Raw genomic sequence first — 27,706 nt, 5'->3', positions numbered from 1 at the left:
GCTTCTTTCATTTGTCCTGGGCTCCATGATTTCTGTTTGGCGGCCCTGGCTGTGTGTATGCACAATTTAATTTTAATAAACACGTGCAGTAAAAGCATAAGAATGTAGACGATCATGCTGATCAAAATCAATGACTACAAGTGTCTATTTTTTTCATGAAAAATGTAAAAAAATTTAAAATAAGCCTGCATTTAGCCTATAATAGCAATAATCCCCCCAGAACAGGGCATTACTGGCCAATAATTGCCCTGTTCTGAGGGGATTATTACTTAAGTAATACATTGAGAGTTACTGCTCGTTTTCAAGTATGCCCTGGGCACAGAGTTATGACAATCCTGTACATGGTTACATTACATGAACCGAGGTTATACGTTCAATTTACAGACATTTCATGCACAGTTAGGGATAGCACTGTATATGATTATGGGGCGTATGTAACAATTATTACCATCATTTACATCGCGCTGACATTCTGCAGCACAGTACAAGAGGGTGGGGGGACGAAAAACAATCAAATAACAAGCATTAACATACATTGTAACAGCAGGTAAGAAGGCCCACCTTTACTAAGCTGTGCTATGCCATGAGACATCTTTCGGCCTATATAAGGGAATAGGTTGTAATGTGTCTCCTAGTACAGGGTGGTGTATTATAGTAAAGTATTACTTCGCAAATATGGCCAATATGTATATAGATATAAAATATAAAATCGTGCCAACACGTTACCACTGTTAATGAGCAAAAACAGGTAAGCAAACCCCTCTTGGAAAGAATATTGTGAGATCATTTTAACGCATAGCCGACATAAAGGAGGGTTCTAATAGGTATAGAAAAAAGGTGCCCTCACGTGACCCCATGTTTGGAACGGCCTCTGGTGCACGACATGCATCCAACAGCGCAATCCATAAAGCAATATATTCTCCTTCCAAGCAGGAAAAAAAGGCAGCACTCTAGAGGACTATTATTGGATTTAAATCTGCTTGGGAGGAGAATACATGAATGTAATAGGTTTTTTTTTTTTAGTTGAATTATTGTGATGTGAGAATACAATTGAAATAAAAGATAAGATTGTTCAATTGGCATTTATGAATGCAATATTTATCAAGCAAAATAAATATATCAATTACAGTATTCGTGGTTTATCATTGGCAAAGACACCACAATCCCATCACGCAAACTGCATTCAATGGTATAGTATAACCTGTTTGGTTAGTTACAAATGTAGAGATAACACAACAAACATCTTTACCGAAGAACACAGAAAAAACAAATAGTAAATACGGTCAATTTCCAAATGACAAAAACTGCATCAATTGTTGGATAATAATTCTAAAGAATGTTAACATGTAATTCCTGCTCTCTATGATCCCACCCGTCCTGTTCATCCTCCTCTCACTGATCCCATCCCTGTCTTGTCCCTCTATGATCCCATCCCTGTCCTGTCTATCCTCCTCTCACTGATCCCATCCGTCTTGTCCCTCTCTCTATGATCCCATCCCTGTCCTGTCCATCTTCCTCTCTATGATCCCATCCATATCCATACTCCTCTCTATGATCCCATCCCTGTCCCTCTCTCTATGATCTCATCCCTGTCCCGTCCATCCTCCTCTCACTGATCCCATCCCTGTCCTGTCCATCCTGCTCTCTATGATCCCTGTCTTGTCCCTCTCTCTATGATCCCATCCCTGTCCTGTCCATCTTCCTCTCTATGATCCCATCCATATCCATACTCCTCTCTATGATCCCATCCCTGTCCCTCTCTCTATGATCTCATCCCTGTCCCGTCCATCCTCCTCTCACTGATCCCATCCCTGTCCTGTCCTGTCCATCCTGCTCTCTATGATCCCTGTCCTGTCCCTCTCTCTCTCTCTATGATCTCATCCCTGTCCTGTCCATCCTCCTCTCTATGATCCCATCCCTGTCCATCCATGATCCCAGTCATGTCTACCCTCCTTCGCCTTTCTATGACCATCTGTCCTGTCTTGCCTATCCTCCGCCTCCTCTCTATGATCCCTCTCCTGTCTTGTCTATCTCCCTCCTTGCCTCTCTATGATCGTGGGGACGTCACTCGTTGTGTTTATCGCACAGCTGAAGTGTAAACACTCCCAGGCCCCGAACTGACATCATCCGGACACCCAACCAACCATCACCCGGACACGAGCAGCCATCACCACACCCGCCTCCCGGAGCAGGGGAGAAACGAGTGGCGGATGAGTCCTGTTTCCCTCAGTTCACCGCAGCCGGGGAGGAAGAGACCCCAGCACCGCAGCTCCTGACCGGACCCCCTCCCACCCTCCCCCATTCACCCCAATCAGACAGCTTTGGGGGGGAAGTCCTGTGACCCGGACCTGTCAGCTCAGCCTCTCATACCCCCCCAACCCCTAGAGACTTCACACAGAGCCCCCTCCTCACCCCAAAACTGCTCCTCTCACTCCAACACCACAGCCTCCTGCCATCAGCACTGCGCAGGCCCTACACACTTATATGGGATCACCTCCTTGCAGCTGGTAATGGCCCAGATACACTCTATCACCAGGATCACTCGTACACTCAGGCAGTGGTGACAAGTGCAGCTCCTCAGTGAAGCCATAGATGCATTGCTATGGGGATCCTCTGTTGTTTTTGTAGAGAATAAGATAGACTGTGTCTATATGAGTGATATCTGAAAGGCCCCTCTAGCCAGTGAGTGCCCAGGAGAGTTAGATAACACCCCCTCCTCCCCAGAGAGGGATCCTGGTAAGGGTAGATAAGCCTCCCCCTTCCCCTTTCACTCGTCCTGTGCCCTGGCAGGCAAAGGACTGAACACTGCAGACCTCCCAACACTGGCAACATGTGGCTGAAGCTGTTCTTCCTGCTGCTGTATTTCTTGATCCTCTTGGTGCTGGCCAGATTTTTTGAGACCATCGTCTGGTACGAGACGGGCATCTTTGTCAGCCAGTTGGTGGACCCTGTGACTCTAAGCTTCCAGCAGTTGAAGACTATCCTGGAGTGCCGGGGTCTGGGGTACTCGGGGCTGCCGGAGAAGAGAGATGTCCGGGAGCTGGTGGAAAAATCAGGTAATATCAGTCAGGACATGTAAAAAGCGCCTTACAGTGAGGGTCACCATCTTATACCTTGTGGCGCTGCTGATGGGAAGTGTTTCATAATATAGAGCACAATGGATCTTTGTGGCAAAGAGCTCGCTGTTTAATTTTGGAGTCATTTATGATATAATGTGTACTGTAGTTGCAATGCTAGACCGCTCCTAGGTGCAAAATGGGGACATTTGGGCCCATATTTACTAAGATGTGCTATGCCATGCAACTCCTTCCGGCACTGGAAGACACCATACAGCTTTAAGTGGGTTAAAAAAAGAAACCTTACAGCCCATGATCCTAAAGGGTTTTTAAATGACCGTATTTACTAATTTAGTTAAGGTAGGTGCCTAAGTAGTAGCGCTGCATAGTAAACATGACCCAATGTGCTTAGGTTGCAATTTTTCTCGGCACAGAAATTATAAGCATGATACACAGGTCAGTCCCAATGCAATTCTGCACTGTCTTTTAACTCCGTGTTTTTCTTAGTCGACTGTAGATTTTTAGGCATTCTGCAAGGGAATTGTTGAAGAATAGTTTTGAATCAAATTAATAAAAGCTACCCCAGACCTTTTTGATGTGGGAAGTAGTAGCTTGGTCAGAAGAAACGGTTTCTCAATCCTGTCCTCAAGGCACCTTAGCCTGACCACACTGTAGAAGTAATTAATTACTAGGCACACAGGCATGCACTTATCTTTGAGTATGTGTGATGGGTTGTGTGACAGCTCTCTTCTTCACGTGTACTGGGTCTGTAAAGTTTCAACATCTCTGTACACTTTATTTCCACCTAATGAAGAACTTGAACCTTGGTCCTCTAAAATGTGTCACAACCTACAACATATCTGCATTCTCCTGAATTAATATAATTAATGAAAACAAAAGCCTATCAAGGTAAGGTATAAAACATACGTATTGAAAGTACAGACAATTAAATGATCCCTTACATATGAGTAAATACAGACTGGCTCCAGTCATGATCCGCAAGTGAGGGGAATTCAGTGGCCAAAACTTAAGTGGTGACACCCAGAGAATGGAGCACTCCAACGGATATGTAGCACGAAGGGAGAGACATAAGTGAAGTCTCTACTGCCCAGAATTCCCTACGCGTTTCACACAATGACGCTGCTTATACAGGGGCATCCCCTGGGCAGTAGAGGTGTCACTTATGGCTCTCTGCTACATATCCGTTGGAGTTCTGCCATTTCTGGATGTTTGTTTGCCAACAACGCGGGTCACTGCTTACGTTTTGGCCACGGAACTCCCTTCACTTGCGGGTCATGACTGAAGCAAGCCTGTATTTCCTCATATGTAAGTGAGAATGGATTTGTCTGTACTTTCAACACACACATTTTTGAAGTGAAACTTCTTTAGTGGCACCTATTCTGATGGGGCAAAACGGGAGAGATGGAGACGAAAATGAAACGGTAGTGACGTGACGTCACGGCTCCCCCCCCCCCCACGCCTGCTGTGTCGCGCCGGCGCCGCTCCCCCCACACACCTGCTGTGACATGTGGCGGCGGCGATAGGCGCCGGCGCCGCTCCTAACGGCCGCCGTTACCCCCACATGTCCGCTGCCATGGGTATACCAAGATGGCTGGCGCAGAGCTTCCGGTGCTGTGGGTGTACTAAGATGGCGGAAGCTCCGCAAGTCGTCCGGCTGTGAGAGGTGGAGCCGCTGCTCAGCCTCTCTCCTCCCTCTTCTCTGCCTCCGCTTCCCCTTCACTGTGTCCGGCGGAGGAGAGGAGCCCTGGGATCATGAAAGGTAACCGGGACGATATCGCTAACGGCCGCTGCGCTGTCAGCATATGCCGCGCACGTGCGCACAGACACGTGATCGTGCCCTCTCGCCTCTCACGGCTCCTGCTCCGGTAACGCGGGAAGCGGGGGTTTGAGTGCGCCGCTTCCCACGCAGCACTGCCGAGGGGGGGGGCTCTCAATCACGGTATCTGCCCCTCACATACGCCGGGCCCGGTGCGGCCGCGTCTCCCTGTGGGTGGGGGGGAGGAGAGACTCAGACAGAGCCGCCGCGGGTCCGCAGCTCTGCCTGCCTTTGAGGGGGGGAGGAGAGACTCAGACAGAGCCGCCGCGGGTCCGCAGCTCTGCCTGGGGTGGGGGGAGTCAGGAGAGAGGGGGCAGCACACAGAAAGAGAGACACACACACACTGACTGACACACATACACACTGACTGACACACATACACACTGACTGACACACATACACACACTGACTGACACACATACACACACCGACTGACACACACACACACACCGACTGACACACACACACACACACACTGACTGACACACATACACACACACTGACTGATACGCACGCACACTGACTGACACACATACGCACGCACACTGACTGACACACATACGCACGCACACTGACTGACACACATACGCACGCACACTGACTGACACACAAACGCACGCACACTGACTGATACGCACGCACACTGACTGACACACATACGCACGCGCACTGACTGACACACACACATACGCACGCACACTGACTGACACACATACGCACGCACACTGACTGATACGCATGCACACTGACTGACACACATACGCACACTGACTGACACACATACGCACGCACACTGACTGACACACATACGCACGCACACTGACTGACACACATACGCACGCACACTGACTGACACACATACGCATGCACACTGACTGACACACATACACACACTGACCGACACGGAGAGACATTCACACAACAGAGAGAGAGACATACACTGACACACACACACACATTGACTGACACACATACACACACTGACTGACACACACACACAAACACTGACTGACACACACGCACACACTGACTGACACACATGCACACACTGACTGACACACATGCACACACTGACTGACACACATGCACACACTGACTGACACACATGCACACACTGACTGACACACATGCACACACTGACTGACACACATGCACACACTGACTGACACACATGCACACACTGACTGACACACATACACACACTGACACACATACACACACTGACTGACACACATACACACACTGACTGACACACATGCACACACTGACTGACACACATGCACACACTGACTGACACACATGCACACACTGACTGACACACATGCACACACTGACTGACACACATACACACACTGACACACATACACACACTGACTGACACACATACACACACTGACTGACACACATACACACACTGACTGACACACATACACACACTGACTGACACACATGCACACACTGACTGACACACATGCACACACTGACTGACACACATGCACACACTGACTGACACACATGCACACACTGACTGACACACATGCACACACTGACTGACACACATACACACACTGACTGACACACATACACACACTGACTGACACACATACACACACTGACACACATACACACACTGACTGACACACATACACACACTGACCGACACACATACACACACTGACCGACACAGAGAGACATTCACACAACAGAGAGAGAGACATACACTGACACACACACACACATTGACTGACACACACACACACACACATTGACTGACACACACACACACACACTGACTGACACACATGCACACACTGACTGACACACATGCACACACTGACTGACACACATGCACACACTGACTGACACACATGCACACACTGACTGACACACATGCACACACTGACTGACACACATGCACACACTGACTGACACACATGCACACACTGACTGACACACATGCACACACTGACTGACACACATGCACACACTGACTGACACACATGCACACACTGACTGACACACATGCACACACTGACTGACACACATGCACACACTGACTGACACACATACACACACTGACTGACACACATACACACACTGACCGACACACACACACACACACACACTGACCGGCACAGATACATACACTGACTGACACACACACACAAACAAACACACATTCATACTCTCTGGCTGACACACATACATACTCTCTGACTGACACACATACATACTCTCTGACTGACACACATACATACTCTCTGACTGACACACATACATACTCTCTGACTGACACACATACATACTCTCTGACTGACACACATACATACTCTCTGACTGACACACATACATACTCTCTGACTGACACACATACATACTCACTGACTGACACACATACATACTCACTGACTGACACATACACTGACTGACACATGTGTACCGAGCACGCGCGTTATAAGTCCATTTCTGTGACAAAAGTCAAAGAAGTTTCACTTACTATGCGCGTGCACAGCACACACAGCTTTTTATATATATATATATATATACCTTACCTAAGTGCGCTTTTGTTACCATTTTTTGTCATTCAAATTTCTGGTTGAGAAAGGATCACCCCAAAAAAGAAAAGCTGCAAGAGGTTGTTTAGAGGATTTCCTCATGAAACATTGGGTCTGTGGAGTTTTTTTGCGCAGGACATCCTCTTTCTGTCACCAGTATTATTCCTGGAAGTACAAACTTCTGCAGCCGTGGGCAGATCCTGCATTTCTTGTTTTCTGTGGTAGTGGAATTCCATGGGGATTAAACTGGTTGGGGAACAAAGTGTTATTGTTGAACTTGGATGAGTCTCCCCAATTGAATTCACGAGTGTCGGATACTGTATTATTTTACTACCTGCTCTGCAATATCAGGGATATCTTTATTGGTCTGATGTCTTGGTTCCCAATAGAACATTTTTCAAGAAAAAGTTTTGTTGTGAAATAAATATATCCCTGCTTTTGATATTGGAGAACCAGTCCATCCTTTTTCTATTTATTAAAAACGCCACTGCGAGACTTCCACAGTGCACCCATAGTACCCAAATACATGATGGGAGTACATCGGCAAAAATGACACTTTTTTAAAGTATATATGTTCTGGTATGGTATTTCCCATAGAATTTTGGTTAGTACATTTTGTGAAACTGTGTTAAACTTACTTCATACATTTATTGAAATAAGTGTAGGCTGTTTATATTTTGTATGGGAAATACTTTCCATACCAGAAACTTTTTCCAAAGATTTTCAATGAACAAAATCAGGCAGAGAAGTTCTTTAGCAACGACTGTTATAAAGAGTTCACGTCTTTCTCGTATATTGCTGCAGTTACCTCCGTTCTGTAGCGGGAATGTTCACAGATGCAGAGGGGTTACTGAGCTGAAGAGCTTACAATCTTATTTCGAAGTCTAGGTAAAAGTCACTTGCACTGCGTTTCAAACCATGTTTTCCGCTACAGTTCAGCTTACCCCTTTCCAATATACATACAGTATGGGGATAGGTATCAAGATGTGCAACTTACTCCAGAACATGGAGCCAACATTTTTATCGGCGTCAGTTTGCTGTAGTGGCATATGTACGAAGCGTGTTTACCTTGTTCCTTACGTGCACCCCAAAATTGGAACAATTTTACCCGAGACTCTCACAGCCGCCACCAGTCTAAGTTCTTTCAAAACTAAAGCTCTCACATTTTAATCTGGTCTGTAACTTTTGCATACGCCTATAACATATATTATCTCTAACTGTGCATGCAATGTCTTGTATACATAATGTATAACTCTGTTCATTTAACGTAACCATGTATTTGTCATAACTCTGTGCCGAGGAGATACATGAAAACAAGAGGTAGCTCTCAATGTTTTACTTCCTGGTAAAACATTTTATAAATAAATAAATATGGTGCAAATCTCAGGAACAGAAGTCAACGCTAGTCAGACCTGGCAGTCACAAAGTGATGTCATTTGGAGCAATTCTCCAGTTTGACACTTAAGGCATATTCTCCATGGTTTCTGCAGCGGCTGTTTTGCTTAAAGCAGCAGTCTGCGCTGATTGCCAATTTTACTTGGATAACTTCATGCCCTTTCCAACGCTGTTTTTATTTTGACATAAATGCTCCGTCCAGGAGATATAAACGTTAGCAATATTTACTGTATTGGAGGATTAAATGGAGCTCTCTCCAGACTCCAATGCAGTCGAAAGGTTACCATGGTAATCCCAGAGTCTAGAGATTAGGCAAATGATGATAAAGATAGTAACATTATGGGAGTTGCATGTATATAGGCTTCTGGGGGTGATTGCTGCTATAAGGTGCTAGATGAAAATAAAGTATGTAGGAGGGAGAAAAAAGAAGAATTTTCATAACGTGAACCATAAAACCAAAGCAGTATATCTTCAACATATATTGTGGTGCATTGTGAAATAACAATAACATGTGATAAATATGAATAGACGAAGTAAAATTCTGCTTTATATGAGACGGGGATTCTTCTCTTTCCTTTGTCACTCCATCATACGAAATATTAGTCGTGTATTCCGCTTCTTGTATAGACAGCTCTGTATATTACCATGACACCTGGACATGTGTATGTCTCTGGCGTGTCTATACATCTGCATGCTCCAAGTTGCCTGGACATGTATGCTTGTGGTTGTGGTTCTTGCACGTTTCTGTAGGAACATGTTTAAGGCATGCGTGTTCTCTTTGACTTCCTGTACATGTGCAGTAGGTGCTCGGCTTGTGCCACTTGTCACAGTGGAGATGCCCAGGCGTGTACCTCATTGTCGAGACATGTTTGTCCTTCATTCTGGTGCTACCTATCTATATAAGGCTAAGTCCATGCTGCCGCAGACCCCGCGGACACCTTAAGACATTGATCACGCCCAGAGACCACGTGGTCGGCAGCCGGAGGGGGCGCGCGTTGCGCACGGAATCGGTTGAAACTGATTTCTTGGCGCGACGGGCAGGTCACGTGAGCGGTTCGCCCAATGAGGGCAAACCAGCTCTGTGACGTCACTGTTACGCCCCCCCTAGACACGCCCCCCGGTGGCGCGTGTAGCATGTCCAAAAACCGCACCGCTTCACGCGGGCGACGTCAGGTGGCTGCCTGAGCATGTTTGGGGCAAGCATAGTGACACAATATACACATGCTCCGGCAGCCACAGGACATGAGTACCTGCCTGGGCATGTTTCAGGTTCAGTGCCTGCACGTGTTTACATGTGTTCGTGGTGCCCAAACTCTGCTGTCTTGGACATATTTACTTGTTATTATCACGCCTACACCTTGCTTTATGGGTACAGTGCCAGCTACTATAAGTATCAATAGTTTACAGGTGTAAGCCCAACTCCAACTCCAAAAAGCGTATGTCAGTCCACCACATTAGCAATTAATACTGCTCTCTTTATGGGCTACGGTATCAGTCCTCAATGGGAAGTGTCAGCAGCAAGGTTTAGGCCGCGCCTATAGTGCGGGCGACGCGTGATGTCACCCGTCGCCGCAAGCGAAAGTTGTATTTCTCTTTGCGGCGGCGTCGCAGGCGACCAGGCTCCTGATTGGTTCAGGGGCTGTCACATGAGGTGACAGCCCCTGAAAAATCAAATAATTACGGCTACCAAAAACCGCGTCGCTTTGTCGCCGTCGCGCTTACTATAAGCGCACGCGGCGGCGGCGACAATGCATTTGTTTTCGGGCGACATCACCGGCACTATAAGCGCGGCCTTAGGAAGGTGCCATTATTTTGCCTCCGTTATGAAGCATGATTCATCATTTCTAATTGAAAACTGCTAGAGAATTTGACAGTGAACTGTATTGGGACACAAAAAAAGGAAAAATGCAATACTCAAAGTACAATACTGTGTGTGCCGTCTGTGTTGGACATGAATGGGGCTTTTAATACAGTGTTAGAAAAGCTATTATTCTTTCATTGTTCAAAAGAAGATCTGTTTCAGAACGGGTCCTATATGTCCCAGGAAATTGAAAGCTGCACATTGTAACAATGTATCCATCCAGCTGATCCAAAACATGAAAAGCACCAAGTGGTTCAAGTTGCAGATCAAGCTGCCATTTTAATTACATTTTTTTTCCGTCAATATGTGCATCAATACAATTTGCACACTGACAAGTGATTAGCTAAGTTGCTGATCGATCCGTTCTCCTGTAATCTATTGCCGAATCGGGGGTTATTTAATTCACTGTTAGGGCTTCACGAGTACCCAGGATGCAAAGTTCTGTGTGGAAGATCATGTGACCAGGCAGCCACTAGATACAATTGGTGCACTGCTAGAGAGAGGGCAGGGCTCAAGAGTCAGTGCCTGTCTCAGAAGAGAAAGGGGGTGTGACTGTGTAAATGGTTTCTATAGAAACAAAAAATGCTGGCTACATTAGAATACATTAAAAAAAATAGTTTTCTTTAAATGCTACAAGTATTTTCTCATCGTGCAGAACTGATTTATTTAAAAAACACGTAGGATATTGCTTGAACTGCAGTTTTAAAGGAATGCAGATAATTCAAAGGTACTTGGTTACACTCAGGTGCTGCATTAGTACTGTAATAGTGTAGTTTAAGTGCAGAGGCATATATTACAATAGTCCTGATAAACCAAAATTATTCCTTACGTACAATTATCATTGCAATGGCTTGTCTCCAAAACATTGGTGCTGTATACTCAGCTGCTGATTGGTAGGTATCTGTGTAGATGGAACTATACCATGATGCTGATGCATGCATTATAACAAGCCAAATATGGCAAGATATGTTGAAATAGTAAAGTGGGTGCTAGCTTCATTATTCTGCGCTTATAGTGCCAGCGACGGTGACGTCACGCTGCGGTCGCTGGAAAAATCAAGTTGACTTGACTTCCATCGATCACGACCAAGCTGTCGCGCCATTGCGTCGCTTCTACTATAAGAGCACGCGACGGCGGCAATACATTCGTTTTGTCGCGTCGCCGGCACCATAAGCGCGGCCTGACGCTTTCCAGTGCAGGTGTCTATAGCAGGAAGGTTTCTTTAACCCTATGGATCTCATCGCTACTACTACTTAGAGATGGGCAAATCCTCTCTAACCTTCTTCATGTCTCATGACGTGAAAGTCCTATTTTTTTTCGTTTTGTGAATGTGGCAATTTTTGCTGTGACTTGGGGTTTGCTAATCTTCTTGCCTACGGTAACATTTAATCAACTTCCCGCGTCACCGTTTAGAGAAGGTGAGACGCCCGTTATTCATCGTCCTCTGACACCTATTAGCTCCTGCTAATTTATGCTAATCTTCTCAGCACTCCACTCGAAGGCTCCCTACAGAGTTCATCTCCACCCCAACTCATCGCTTTGGGATATAAATGTTTCCTTCTAACTGTGCTGCCTATGAGGTTTCAATATCTCTGCACTCTATCATTTCATCTATGAAGAACTGTAATGTTGGTCTGCTAAAAAGTATCATAACTACATCGAATCTGCTCTTCTCTGGGAATGCTGGTAGAATTCATACATTGGAAAAACATTTTTTTTTATTGTTGATAAAAATGAGAAAAAGCTCACCAGACTCTTTTTTTTTTTTCCCCTGTGTGAATTTCCTAAAATTCAGGCAAATGTTTACAAAGTGAAGTGTGACACTGTTGCACATCCCTTCACTTCTACGTATGCCACTAATTGTCCACAAGTTGGTATACAAACCTTGTCTCCCGTCTGTTGCTAACAATGACAGCAGCAAAATGGTGTGCTGATGACGTTGCAGTCCTCTAGTGCCTGGCTCCGTTTCACCTCTAGCTATAGAAGGCTTTCCATCCATTATGTACTGTTTTGGGCAGGGCGTCTACATGGTGCTCCTGGCAGAATGAAGTTTTAATGCCCCTTATTACTGGTCTGGCATCTTCTGTATCTAGTTAACTCCACTGCCAGAACGACTACAACCACATGTAATCTTCTTACAGCAATGCCCTACAGACCCCTTCAGAAACACAGGGGTTGAAGTGACAAACTTTCTCCCAGATTTAGTTTTTGTTCTCCCGATTGAGGATCATGGAGTTTCCCGGAGCTGAATCGCACTATTTTGATTTCTGTATTCCCTTCCCCGTTCTTGAGAGATTTGCATTTCCTGTCAGCCAGTAGAAAGCGTCAGTGATGAATATATGTGTGATGGATATATATATATATATATATATATATATATATATATATATATATATATATATATATATATATATATATATATATATGTATGTATGTAATAACCACCATCACCACTAATAAAACATGCATCAGAATGTGTTTTGTAGTAATCATTAGTGGTGTCATTCCTCCCATCACTTAATTGTATTGTTCTGTGTTTCAGGAGACCTCATGGAAGGTGAGCTGTACTCCGCCTTGAAGGAAGAGGAGGCCTCAGAATCTGTGTCCAGCACCAATTTCAGTGGTGAAATGCACTTTTATGAGCTCGTGGAAGACACAAAAGATGGGATCTGGCTGGTGCAGGTACTGAGGAAACGTTGCTATTCATTTGTGAAAGTGTTTCGGGTTAAACCTTTTACTTCTCATGACATTTGGAAAGGCATCTTTACTGTCTGAAAGGCTCTTGTACCCCAAGGTTACATAGTTGCATATCAGATGAGGTTGGGAAAAAAAAACAAAACAAATGTCCATAGAGTAACATAAGTTGAAGACGACAGGTGACTATACTGCTTTAATAAAAGCCATCGAAAAAGTATGTTTCCCGCACTAAAAAGATAGATAAGTATTTTTAAAATGATTATTCTGTGTCCCAAAGCAAACCTCATTATTGGCAAAAACTGAATTGTGGATTGGAATTTGGAATATATATATATATAGTTGCTTGTGTAATATGAGCTTGAGACAAAAGGTGGCACTGAGTGCTCATTTGCATGTCATTTCCCAGAATCCCTTGCTGCAGTGGAAGCGCTGTATGCTGGGCGATAATGGGGACAGACAGGGTTGCAGACCTGTCTAAGACATGCAAATGAACATACAGTAATATTTACAGTTGCTATATATATATATATATATATATATATATATATATATATTCATACACACACGCGCTGCAGTGCATTACTTCATTTGAAAATGACTGGACAGCCCCTCTAATAACTAAAACATGTATGTATGTATCATCTATCTATCTATGTATGTATGTAACATACATACACGCAATCTCTGCCCATGTTGCTGTTCATTATATTTTAACACGTTGGGTGACATTGGAACACATAATCGTATTAATGATCATGCAGGATCGTTATACTCCTGAGAGTGCATGGGCCCGTTTCTCTGCTTTGCTTTCATACACTGCAGAGGATTAGTAGCTTGGGGAAGGGGATGAGCAGGGGTGTGTCGGCGTTTACATGGTTGCTCTTGCTAGGTTACACAGAAGAAAACATTCTTGTGAAGCAGCAGAACAAACATTACCAGCATTAGTGTAACTCAGCGGTGTGCAAACTGGGGGGCGCGAGATTGTCTGCGGGGGGCGCGGAGTTTACAGAGGCCCCGCGCGCTTCCATAAGGCACTTAAATTAAAGCTGCAGTTCGGTCAATATCCTGCATGTGTGGGTTTTTTAATAAATCAGTTCTGTAGTAAGAAAAAATACTTTTAGCATTTTCTGTTTTTAAAACAACAACTTTGAAAGACCAATTTTCTTGTGTTCTATTTTAACAGCCATTTACTAAGACACCGCCCCTTCATGTCCTGTCACAAGCCCTGGCACACCCCTTTGACAGACAAGCAGAAGATAAACAGATCCCTTCACTAATTATGTCACCAAATTTCGACATATCAATACATGGAGAACGAATTGACCGGCAGCTATACAGTTCTTTAGGTAATTAGAGATTGCACACATGAAACTATTGAAGTAAAAAAATTAATTAATTTAAAAAAAAAAAAAAAAAGACTGAACTGCAGCTTTAAGTGCCGGGGAAGCGATGAAGGTCTCTGTAAACTGCACTTACCTTGGTTCTGGAGACACGTCGCCATGGCAACGCGGCATCAAATGACGCCGCAAGATCATGTGACGTCACATTGCCATGGCAACATGATGCCGGAGTTACGGTAAGAGGGTGCAGAGAAAGGACAGCAGCTGGCAGGGGGGTGCAGGGAAAAAAAAGATTGCGTTCCCCTGGTGCAACTGACTGCTTAATGCAGCGGTGCGCAAACTGGGGGACATGCCGCCCGGGGGGGGCGGGAGATTCTTCTGGGGGGGGGCGCGGGCGGTTGCAGAGGCCCCGTGCTCTGGTCACCGCAGAAGCTGGAGGTTCACATTATTTTAATACTAGAAATGTATTGTTTTTTAAGAGCAGGACATGTTCAGAGGGCCAGATACTAACATTACATGCGTTAAACTCCTGCAGGCTTCCTGTGGGGTGGCTGCTTTAAGCCGCCGCTTCAGGTGTGCTTCAGCACATTGCAGAGCAAGTTTATTCCGCAGTAGAAGCCGTCACCTTTGTCTCTCCTAGCTATGCCAGGTTATCTTCAACCGGGACAGTGACATTGTGTATTATACCGAGTATACAATCCCATGTAGCCATTACCCAATTATAACTATTAGTATTAATTTATTGGTCATTGGACTGTAAAAAGGGGGTGTCACTTTCCTGTGGATCTAGAGGGCAGGCCATACTTAAATGTGCGTGTAACCTGCCCGGCTTCTAGGGAGATTACATTGGGGTGGATTAAATGGCTACTCGGCACGGGTTACCTTAACTCGGGCTGCTAGATCCAGGCTGTTGGGCGATGAGGTACAGTAGCAAGGTTGTTGTATAATGGGCGGCAGGAACTTTTGTAGTACAGCAGTCATTTATTCGTGTCCCTGTGGACAGGGACCGTTAATACAGAGGTTAACAACGTTGTACTGGATCTTATACTAGACATACAGGAATGCAGTTCTTCCATCAGTGCCCACTCTAAACACTCAAATGAAGGTACTTTGAGTTAGTTGCTCTCAGTAAGTGTGGTACCCGGCCCCTCTGGTTGATTCGGAACCATCATCGGTATTGATCCAATTACTCTGGGCCCCAACGGGAATCCTGACGGGTCTTTCTTACTTGACCTGGTGCCTGATTGGAAACTGCCACTTCCACACAGACTGCTTGAGGAATATTAGCGCTGATCCGCCAGGAGCCCTGAGTCCCTCTATGGCATGCAGTATTCCGTTATATTGCTCATTCAGGACTCCATTTCGTCTTTCGGGGATCCTAACTTAATGCGTACTGTCCCTATCTATGACATAATAAACAGGGGGGCCTGGTCTATACTATTACTTTATAAACATTACCTATCTACTGTCCCTGAGGCTCCTGTCCTCATGTACTCCTGGAACCTAACCTTTTGAATAGTCTCTCCTCCTTATATACCCCTGCGTGACTTCTGGATCCCCATAGCAACGAGGGGTGGGGCCCAATATACAACAGGAGGGGGCTACAACAGTGTAACCCTTTCAGTGTCTGAATGTCCACGACTGCCCCTGTTTCCTGGAAGGGAAATATTGGTGTATCTCGTTTTATTTGAGATGTCATTTTGTATAGTCCCTCTGGTGTAGGAATATTTCTTTCTTATTTGAAACATATTTTCAAATCGCTTTAACCCTTTCCTTTCGTGACCAGAGGGGCCTGCAAAACAGCTGCAATCCCCATTTTTTCATGTGTATTCTTATTTATATAGAATCCATAATTTACTCATCACTTATTAAGGATTATCCAAGCACCTCAAATGGTAGGATGAAGAATCCCTGCACCAAATATCTTACAATCAATGACGCCGAGCTTATGTTATTATTTATTTTTGCACTGTTTGCTGTATGATCACACCAGCCTTACCACTGGTGTACCATTGATTCAAAACATATTCACATGTAGCATAACAGTGTTGTTCAGAGCTTAAAATGGCACCGACAGCAAACTGTGTTCAAGTCACAGTAACTGTGGGAGAAGGAGCGGCTCAGTGAGTAAAGACACTGACTGGCACTGAGTTTGAAGCTGGGAGCCTGGTGTCACTTTATCTCCCTGTGCCTCAGGCACCAAAAACAGATTGTAAGCTCCACGGGGCAGGGACCTGTGTCTGCAAAATGTCTCTGCAAAGTGCTATGTAAAACAAGCGGCGCTATACAAGAAAATGCTATTATTATTAACTGTGGGATCACAGGTAAAAAGCAGCCACCATCTTCTAAAAGGGAAAATGCCCTCTTTAATGACATTTGGGTGCTGGACGGTCACATTCCTACACTAGGAGACCCTCTGATTCAGAACATCCCCAGAAAAGGTGGAATCAACGGAAAAGGTCTCCGCTTTCAGGCTTATTTGGCAGTATGTCCATTGGGAACAGGTTCTGCATTCAGGATTATAGGAAGGCAAAAGGCCGCACTTTACCGCTTATTGGAATTGTCTGAAGGCCCCAATATGGAAACATGAACAAATAGTGCGGTGTTCCCAGCCACACACTAATAGGTAGCGGAAGTAGCTGTATCATACACGCACACACCACCACGGACATTCCCGTCCCTAAAGACCTTGAGAAAGGGCATTATTTTCTTGGCCAGACTACGCGCAGCACCAGACACTGCTTATTACTATAGGGTGTGCCCCCATTGCCCTGTTATGTGACCCGACGTGGAATCCTGCATGACCACTAACGAGTCTGTTTATCAACAGCTGGAGGCAACAGTTGTCTAACGGACTTGTGACTCCGCATTATATAGGCGTCCCACGGCCACTACGTGGCTACAGAAGTGAGTCCGGTCTATAGCAACCATAAACCGGCCATCCCAAACCAGTCTATCTGACACCATTATTGCTCTGTATCAGAGGTACTCTAAAGCAGGGGTGTGCAACTTTCTGCGCTGCGCCCCCCTGCCTTCTCGGCCCTAGTGCTCTCGTCCCCCCTTACCTAGGAACCGGCGTCAAGTGACGCCGCAGGGTTATGTGACGCCACGTGGCCCGCGGCTTCATTTGACGCCGCGTTGCCATCGAAGCCAAGGTAAGTAAGTTGGGCTGCGTCCATAGTGCGAGCAATGGCGCGCGGCGCGAACAAAGTGCAGCAGCTCTATAGGGCCGGCCATAGTGAGCGCGCGCGATGAAGAGCGACTGCCCGGCAGAATTTTGAGGCGACAGAAAAATTTGATTTTGTCGCGCGACGGCCGGGTCACGTGATTGGTTGTGTTAATGAGGGCTAACCAGCCTCACGTCATGGCCACGTCGCCTTGGATCACCGTGCAGAGATCGCTCTTGCGACAGGCGCGCGACGCCATGCGCTCCGTCGCGCGCCTTCTATAAACGCAGAGGCCTTGCGCGCTACCTGACATTTAATTTAAATGCTTTGGAGAAAAGTGCATGGCCTCTGTAACCGCTGTGCGCCCCCCCAAAAAAATCTCGCCCTCCAGTTTGCACACCCCTGCTCTAAAGAATCGTCTTAGATGTATAGGATTTATAAATAAAAGACATACATACATACATACAGTACATACAGTACATACAGTACATACAGTACATACATACATACATACAGTACATACATACATACATACATACATACATACATACATACATACATACATACCTGCACTGGTTCTGATCAAGTCACTAAAAAATCAAGTCCAGTACCTAAAGTCCTTGATAAATAAATACCAGTGAAACCGTTCTCAGAACGTGTTGCCATTGTGTAACTTCCCAAAGGTTTTCTCCTTCTGTAGAGGGGAAATCTCTGCTAGTGGCTCGTCTGGATAAGGGATGCTTTTCTTCCAGCTCTGATTAGGGAGAAGGAGTGGCTCAGTGAGTAACGACACTGACTGTGACCTTGGGCAAGTCACTTTATCTCCCTGTGCCTCAAGCACAAAAAAACCCCCATAGATTGTAAGCTCCACGGGGCAGGGACTGCAAAATGCGTACAACTAGCAGCGCTATACAAGAACATGCTATTATTATTATTATTAGCTCTGTAGTAAATAAGATAAGACAAACGCACAAAAACGCTAATAGCATAATGCTGTATTGTCAAATATTCAATGGTGCTTTCCATAAGTAATAAACTCACGAGATATACAAATATGCTTTATTAATAGGCTTGAAGTAGCGTCTCTCCCTGCTGCATGTTCTGTGCATTGCTCCTCAAGTTCAGAGTACCGGCGCCGGGCTCGTATGGATGGCCCCACGATTGGCAGTGGACAGAAGCCGACTTGGGGCAAGATTGCTACTGAATCACTTACTTACTTTATCACCATTGAAGATCTGTCAATACAGTATTATGCTATTCGCATTGTAGTGGGGTAATGTACAGTTACTAATGAAAAAACTTCAAGTGTAAGCATTAACTACGTCTTTCCCCACTTCTCACCATATTGATTATCAGGCAGTGTACAATGTGTGTTATCCAGTATACATAATCACCATGAAAAAGATGAGGTAATTTGCAAAGGCTCTTCAGGGAAACGGAGGAGTTACATACAGTAACACAGATTCTTTTATTGTTTCTCTGTTGCACACTAGCAGCCGTTTCATTAATTGAGCGCCCTCTTTGCCTTGCAGGTCGTGGCAAACGACAAGAGTCCTCTTGTGAGCAGAGAGCACTGGGAGAAGATGGTGAAAAAGGTGTCCAGTTTTGGCATACGCACGGGCACGTTCAACTGCTCGAGTGATCCCAGGTGGGTATCTCCCAAACTGTCTTGATGAAGGTCCCCGAGTAGGACCAAAATGTAGATCCACTAATACAGGGGTGGCCAACTCCAGTCCTCAAGGGCCATCAACCGGTCAGGTTTCCCTGCCCAGTCATTGACTGAACCACTAATTGAGCCACCTGTGCTGAAGCAGAGATGTCTTTAACCTGACCTGTTGGTGGATCTTGAGGATTGGAGTTGTCCACCACTGCACTAAAGTATCAGGACCTTTTTGTTTATTTGCTGGCCCATCTGGCATTGACTGACTTGTCTGTGTAGTGATTCCTAATTGTTTAACTTGTTTACTTTCTATTCAACAATGTCAGGAATTACATCCCCCCGTAATTACCATTTTAATTGTGCTGAGGGATAGTTTTTCCGGTAATGTTCAAGGCAGACTACACCCCAATTAAGGAAAGCCGATAATTTGAATGTTTTCATACAAGGTAATCACTGTGTACGCTGAATAGAACAACAAAGGGCTAATATTAATCAATAATCCGGGTAAATTAGCCCAAGCAATGGCTTTCACTGCTTATCTCTGCGTGCTGCCATGTTCAGTGTTCTGCATCTCTCTGCCCTCATTTCTTGTGATGTCATTTATGCCTCTGGCTGTGAGGGGGGGCATTTCATTATAGCAGCGGGAGGGGGGGTGTATTTAAAAAGTTTTGATTTTAATATAACTATTAATAGTTTTAATTTAAAGGAGCATCTCCCCCTGCTCCCTATTTTTTTATTTTTTATTATTGTTTGGGAACTGGGGCCCCTGAGCCGAACGCTACTATTTTCAGCTCTGGAGACCACCCGGCTGCCAAATCTTGGGCCACTAGGCAGCTGCAACCTCCATCTGTTGTGGTTTGCTATTAGATGGCTATCTAAATCCCCTTAAAAAAAAAAACACAGGACGTAATATCAGTAACTTCACCAGTAAGTATCTTCTGAACGGGGGAGGTCCCTGGAGCTGGAGATAGTGCCATTCAGCTCTAAACGGCAGGTTAGATAGGGTGGGCATTATTTTGTTTTTTTACACATGCAATTGGAACTGGGGGATCATACCTAGTGAGCTAGTACTTTCAGCTCCTGTTTCCCAGGATACTTACTGTTTTTAAAGCCTCTCCTTGGGAAACAATATGGCTGCCAAATCTCATGTGTGGTATGTTGGAAGACTCCGACACCAGGCGTCAAAAAGTGCAGTCATACAGTGACATCCATCCATTTGTAGCAGGCTTCATTGTTCCCTCTGGTGTGATATGTTGGGGTATTTTGGGATATACTGTACCAACTTTGCCATTAAAACCTCCGAAAACAGATATATTCTGCGTAATTTGGGATATGATGTGTAGTCTGTGTAGGCTGTCCCAATTCTGCATGCTATAAGACGGCTCATGTATTTGTTTCTTATTACCAGATACTGCAGGAAGAGAGGATGGATCAGATCAACGCTCATCATGTCCGTGCCCCAAACCAGCACTTCAAAGGGGAACGTGATGCTTAAGGAGTACAGCGGGCGCAAAATTGAAACCGAGCACATTTTCAAGTGGATAACTGCCCACGCTGCTTCACGGATCAAGACCATTTACAATTCAGAAGATCTCAGAGACGAATGGAACAGAAGTGACCAGTACAGGGTCAAGCTGTTCCTGTTTGCAAACCTCGATCAGCCCCCAGCTTTCTTCTCTGCGCTAAGCGTCAAGTTTACTGGCAGAGTAGAGTTCATTTTTGTTAACGTCGAAAACTGGGATAACACAAGTTACATGGCAGAAATTGGCATATTAAGGACACCGTCCTATGTTCTTAAGACGCCCGAGGGAATATACAAGTATGGGAATAATACAGGAGAGTACATATCCCTCCGTGCCATGGATTCATTTTTGCGCTCATTGCAACCAGAAGTCAATGATTTGTTTCTTTTAAGCTTGGTTTTGGTTAACCTGATGGCCTGGATGGACCTGTTTATCACTCAAGGAGCGACCATAAAACGATTTGTGGTCCTCATAAGCACTTTAGGGACGTACAATTCCCTGTTGATTATTTCCTGGCTACCTGTGTTGGGGTTTCTGCAGCTACCTTACCTTGATAGCTTTTACGAGTATAGTTTAAAATTTCTTCGTTATTCCAATACAACCACCTTGGCTTCATGGGTGAGGGCAGATTGGGTGTTCTATTCTTCACACCCTGCACTCTTTCTCGGCACTTATCTCGGTCATGGCTTGCTCATTGATTACTTTGAAAAGAAGAGACGTCGCAACAACAATGCTGATGAAGTGAACGCAAACAACTTGGAGTGGTTGTCCAGCCTTTGGGATTGGTACACCAGCTACCTGTTCCACCCAATTGCTTCTTTTCACCACTTTCCCATTGACTTCGACTGGGATGAAGACCCAGATCTGTTCCTCGAGCGACTGGCGTTTCCGGACTTATGGCTCCATCCTCTAATACCAACGGATTACATAAGAAACCTACCAACCTGGCAGTTCCAGTGTCCCAGTGTCCATGCAGAAGAGGAAATATCGGAAGGATCACAGGAAAGCGATAGCGACTCAGAACTTGAGAACAAAGACAGTCTTCCAGGCGAAAGAGAAATATCCGAAGATGAAGTTAGTCCCACTCGCTGCACAAGGGAACCTGCATCAAATTGCACTGGCCAGACTTGCTCATGTTCCAGTAAAGAAAGGAACTGTGAAAATAAAATCGCCTCATATGGGTCATGTAGCACTAATGACACCATGGAACCAGACTGGTCTGCCTGGCCAGATAACATGTTGCACTGTACAGAATGTGTTGTGTGTTTAGAGAATTTTGAAAATGGTTCTTTGCTGATGGGTTTACCGTGTAATCATGTGTTTCACCAAAATTGCATTGTAATGTGGCTGGCCGGAGGGAGACATTGCTGCCCGGTGTGCCGCTGGGCATCGTACAAAAAGAAACACTATGCGCGCCCACAATCTTTCTCCAGTAACGCCCCATCATAGCCCTGAGTTTGTTTCAGCCCGTAAGCTTTCTAGCTTGTAACTGCTTGTATCTAAGTTTTAGCAACTTCAGTGGTTTAACGTCCAGTTTATATGTTAATACAATCAACTAATACATACTTTGTTGATGTTGATAATTAACACATGTTGTTGCCTTGTGTGTCAAGTATGATTGCATATGTAAGAAAAAGAAAAAAAAAACATTTTTATGATTTCCACCAATTATTTTCCTATCTAAGTCTACATTTTAAGATTGCGTAAATTGGCTGTTGATTATTTTATCGTTCATTTGCAGAGGAGACTACATACGTCTTGCAGTGTTTAAAACGTTTTTATGTAGGTACGTGGTCGAGATTTATTTAGTCTGGAAAATGAAGAGCTGGTGAAGTGTTATTTACGTTGTAATCTTCTATTTTTCCCACAGTGAGTTTTTACGCAGCAATGAAAGCTCATTGTTTAAGAGTTGCAGAAATAGAACCATTTTGGGAACAGAGAGTCAGTGTTTGAACTTGCCAACAAAGTCCTTTTTGTAAGGGATACAAAAATGTGTCTCCTGTCCTAAGAATGACACAAGTTCTAAGGTCGGCTTGCTACGTGGTTTCATATTACAAGTTATTAGGGGCTTCACTTTTTACATAAGTAGGGACGAGTAACTTATGTGCCCTTTACCAACTGCTCTATTAATGTTTGGGTCCTTGCATAAGGCATTGATAATAGTGGGGTGGCCAAAACTGGTCCCCAAGGGCCACAAACAGGTCAGATTTTCAGGATATCGCTGGTTCAGAACAAGTGGCTCAGTTGTTGACTGAGCCACTGATTGAGCCAGCTGTGCTGAAGCAGGGATATCCTGAAAACCTGACATGTTAGTGGCCCTTGAGGACTGTATTTGGCCACTCCTAGTCCAAAGCAAGGGTGGGAAACCCTGATATAAGAATAAGGTTAAATTATGAATGGACGCAAGTGACTGTTCTTGCCTCATTTTGCATTGGACTTTACCAACATTGTGGATATTAAAATTAAAGATCACCAGCAAGATCAATGGGTATTAAGGAGTGTATCAAGTCTCTTAATTGGGCAACTCCAACTAGTGCGACCATACACTACCTTTATTTTAGAGGAGACTGCAGAACTGACTTAGTTTGGCATGTAACAATGATTAAAACCTATGATTACATTACCTGTTGCTCAATACTTACACATTTGTGATTAAAGTAATGCTATGTGCAGCACTGACATTGCGTGACTGAAAGGGCACATTTTCTTCTTTCCAAAACGACATTAAATACATTTTGTGAGAAAAGCAAGCTATTTTCAAGCTGTGTTCTGCGACGCTCTGTTTATTAAAGCAGAGCTGCCGGTGGGGTTTTGCCAAAAGATAAACCCTAAACTTTTTGAATGTATCAATGTAAAGCATTGGTGGGCAACTGGCAGCCCTCGTCCGCTGGTTACTCCGACGCTGCTCTCTCCCCAGTGCAGAGGGAGTGGAGATGTTGCAGGTGTGGATGTAGCTTCTTCCCACTCCCTGTGCAGCCTAATGACCTTTGCTAATTACTCATTCCCAGTGTGAGGAGACGAGTGGGACAGTATTCATCAGTGTGCCGGCATTAAGAAGCTGGCGGGAGGAGAGAAGCTCATGGACACGGCTGCAATGTCCCTTCTGCCTGTGCAGTATGTATGTATGTATAAGGCCCGGGCCATAGAGGGGGGGAGCCGGGCTGAATCGTGCGGACGCTGAGGCTCGCCTGCAGAAGCTGTGCAATTCCACGCACATACAGGCGAGCCAGCGTCCGCGATCGGGGGTGGGGGGAGACTGAGGGAGGCGGGGCAGTGACGTCGCTGGGCCAATCGCCCGCGACGCACTGACGTCGACGTCACGGCGCCGTGACGTTGACGCAGCCCCACTCTCATTGGAGGTTTTCAGCCGACAGCGCGCTGAAAAACAGCTTGGCGCTCGGCTGAAAACTCCAAAGCCTCCGCACGCCTGCGGACGCTCGCGCGAGCCCCCTCTCAAGGCATCCTCATTGAAGATGCAGGGGCTCAGCGTTGAGCGTCCGCACGCCTCAGCACAGCCTGTCCTTGTATGGACTCGGCCTAAAACGGAAATAGCCGTGTATGTATGTATGTATGTATGTATGTATGTATGTATGTATGTATGTATGTATGTATGTATGTATGTATGTATGGCCCTTTTGAGGGTTTTTGAACCAGGTCATCTTACCTACCACTGGTCTAAAGGATTTCTGTCCATTACTACTTTTACAACCAATATAATGTTCTTTTGTAGTTTTGAATAAATAATTGAAGGGATTCCTGCCTAAATTCTCAACTTTCCCCCTCACCCGTATTTTGTTTTACCCCCTGCATAAAAGGCAGCGTCACAAATGACTCGAATGAACTGCGAGCTTCCAGTTGGCGAGGCCAGGGGCTCTTACTCTGTGCGCTGTGAAGCCACTTCCCTGTGCTGCAGAATATTGCAGTCCCATTCATTTAATCGGAGCTAATCTTTCCTGCAGCACTTAGAAGTGACTCCGTTGTGTAATGGGAACTGTGCGAGGCCGTGTTGCAGTCATCATGTGATGGAGAAACCCAAAATGAATTCTCCTCGTACATGAAGTCTTCTAAGACTTCTATATGCAAAAAAAAAAAATAGCCACTTTCCTGAAAACTTAAGTATTTGTTTCCACTTTTTGTTGTCAAATATAGTATCAAAAAAAGTGGGAGAGAAAAATGAAGACACCAGCAATTATGTTTTAAGAAATGATTCCCTATCAGAAGTAAAGGCAGAATGATGGTGTGTTAGTGCAAGGAATATACATCTAGGGGCCGTGGTAAAAGCCAAGGTCGCTGCTACACACATCGCACAAATGAACCGTTTTATATTTGGCATTGGGACTAGTTTCTTATTATTTCTGCAAAAACACGTTTGCAGCAGCATTTCTGTTGTTCCCAAGTAATGCCAGAGAGATGCTGCGTAGACGATGAGCATTTGTAATGAAAATGTGTACGAGACAGTCCTTGTTTTATTACGTTTAATTTCCGAACAATCGCCGACACTGGAGATCTGTTGGGTTAGGTGAGCGCTAGAAGTGGGAAGCATCATGTAATGTTTTATTTCTGTGCTGGTTTTGCATAATCCTATGCTGGGTATGTCTGCAGAATCCTTCTTTCTTGTGCAGAGAGAGAGAGAGAGAACTGTGTCATTTTTTTGTTGCGTATTATCATTTTGCCGGCAATTTTAATCCCATTCGAAAACCACAGGGCAGCACAATATCAGCATGTTTTGCATCAATAGAAACTGGTTCAGCCCCTGTGTTTTCTGATCTCCTACTGTGATTTAATTAAATGCTCTTGGTGTTCGAATAAGTATCACAATTGCCTTTCCCTTTTTTTTTTTTTTTTTTTTTTAAACAAGACCTAATGCAATGAATTCATAACAAGTCTGTTAAAAATATGAAAATATTAAACTATTAAAATACTGGTTTCCAGTTTGTATACACCGATGTTTTTTCTTCTCTGCCCTGGTTTTCATTGCTTTAACCTGCCACGTATTTGTATATAAGCCACCCTGATTCTAATTAGACATGTGCATAAAATATCCTCAGACTGCAGGAGTCTTTGTACATCACAACTTGTTAATGGCTTCATGCTGCTCCCATTAACCCTTCTGCGGCTCCTTTGGTGGTGAAATCGTTAAACATCTAAAAAGCCACAAAATACCCACAACTTTGTTTAAAGTGGCAAAATTTTTTTTAAAAATTTGCAAATGTATTTTATTTTTAGAATTGCATTGAAGCAGAGGGTCTACGGAGCTGGACCCCGTTAATTTCAGCTATGGGGGCCCCCTGCTTTCGGAGATGCCTTCGTAGGGGGTGCCAGTGGCCGCTCGACTAGCAGGGTTTATGTAATGGTCGCTTTTCAAAGGTTCCGCTGCCTGCGGGCCAATAAGAAGCTCACGTGACGCAGGAGCTTTAAAAAGCCGAGCGATACCGGCACACTCCTTCGCAGGTAAGTAGTTCTGGAAGCAGGGGGTCCCGGAGCTGAAATTAACGGGGCTGAGCAAAGGAAGCCCTCTGCTTCAATACTCGTCAAAACATTATTTTTTTTAAATAATGGCTTGGATTGCACTTTTTAAGGCCATTGGAGTGCAAATGTTGCAATATAAACTCAAAATAGCTTTTCACCTTGAAATTGTTATTGTTATTTTTTTTTTAAGAAAGGACTTTGGAAAATAGATCTTTTCACAAAGTGTAATTTGGGAACAGATTGACAAACTTCTTGGATTTTCTTTGCTGAACCTGGCTGTCTACACTTATACAAACTCATAACTATGTTTCATTTTGAAATGTAATAAAATAAACACAATTTAGCTGCAGTTCTTATTTGTTTCAGCAGGGTCGGCAATTTTACATTTTTCTCCTCAGAAAAGCAGAATTACACTTGTTCTAATATTCCTTTAGAATGCATTTGTCTTAACATCACAGTCACATAGTCTGTATAGAGCAGCAGATGTGCAATATCTGGAGTTTGGTTCAACTTCTGTTCCAATCTGTTTTCCAAATTGCAGGTGACTTCCCCATTCCAATAATTAACTAATTGCGTCAGGCTGACGTCGCATGATTAGTGTCATTGGCCCACCGGCGGTATAATTGTTGCCACAGCAACCCAATGCGTTTCGCAACGACTCGGTTCCTTTCTTCAGGGATCGTTGGCTTGGAGACAGATTCAATGGGACACAGAAGAGATCCAAATGGGACACCCATGGTATGACAGCAACTCAATTGACGAGAAGGCTTCTTCTCCAGCAACCTTAGGAGTTAATCGGGGCATAATTCCCAAGTGATAGTTTCAGACCCCCTCCAGCTTTGTTGGGTTTTCCACTGTGGTTGAACTGGATGATGCTGACAGTTATTTGTAGCTGGTCCTGTAGCTGTTTCTTACGTACAAGCAGCAATAAAATCTCCTCAAAACTCAACATTATGGGCCCTATTGAATATGCTTTGAACTTGCTTCACTGCACTAAAGTTAAGTTCCATTCAAATGTATTGGACTAACATCTTCAAGAGCACAGTACAAATGAATTCATAACATATTAAGTAAGAGACGGAGCTGGGACGGCAGCCTGCAGTAAGTTGCCTCCAGGTTTTAACTCCCCCTTGTGTGATTGCAAAA

At 44.7% G+C, this 27,706-nt stretch overlaps 1 protein-coding gene across 2 annotated transcripts in view; it reads left to right on the top strand.

The window, feature by feature from the left end:
• The first annotated feature begins 1,810 nt into the window (after positions 1-1,810).
• The window catches only part of LOC142466601 (charged multivesicular body protein 3), a 56,148-nt gene continuing 30,252 nt past the window's right edge, over positions 1,811-27,706 (top strand). The window contains exons 1-4 of one of the 2 annotated variants that reach the window (XM_075571810.1): positions 1,811-3,056; positions 13,247-13,386; positions 19,441-19,556; positions 20,977-23,770. In XM_075571810.1, the coding sequence (XP_075427925.1) occupies positions 2,831-3,056; positions 13,247-13,386; positions 19,441-19,556; positions 20,977-22,540 (2,046 nt within the window). In that variant the 5' untranslated portion in view covers positions 1,811-2,830 and the 3' untranslated portion in view covers positions 22,541-23,770. Of the gene's footprint in view, positions 3,057-13,246; positions 13,387-19,440; positions 19,557-20,976; positions 23,771-27,706 lie in introns of those variants that run through there. The other variant, XM_075571837.1, reaches the window with a different exon arrangement.

Source organism: Ascaphus truei, chromosome 1 (assembly GCF_040206685.1).
Source record: "Ascaphus truei isolate aAscTru1 chromosome 1, aAscTru1.hap1, whole genome shotgun sequence".
Taxonomy (NCBI): Eukaryota; Metazoa; Chordata; class Amphibia; order Anura; family Ascaphidae; genus Ascaphus; species Ascaphus truei.
This window is presented reverse-complemented; position numbering and strand designations above follow the sequence as displayed.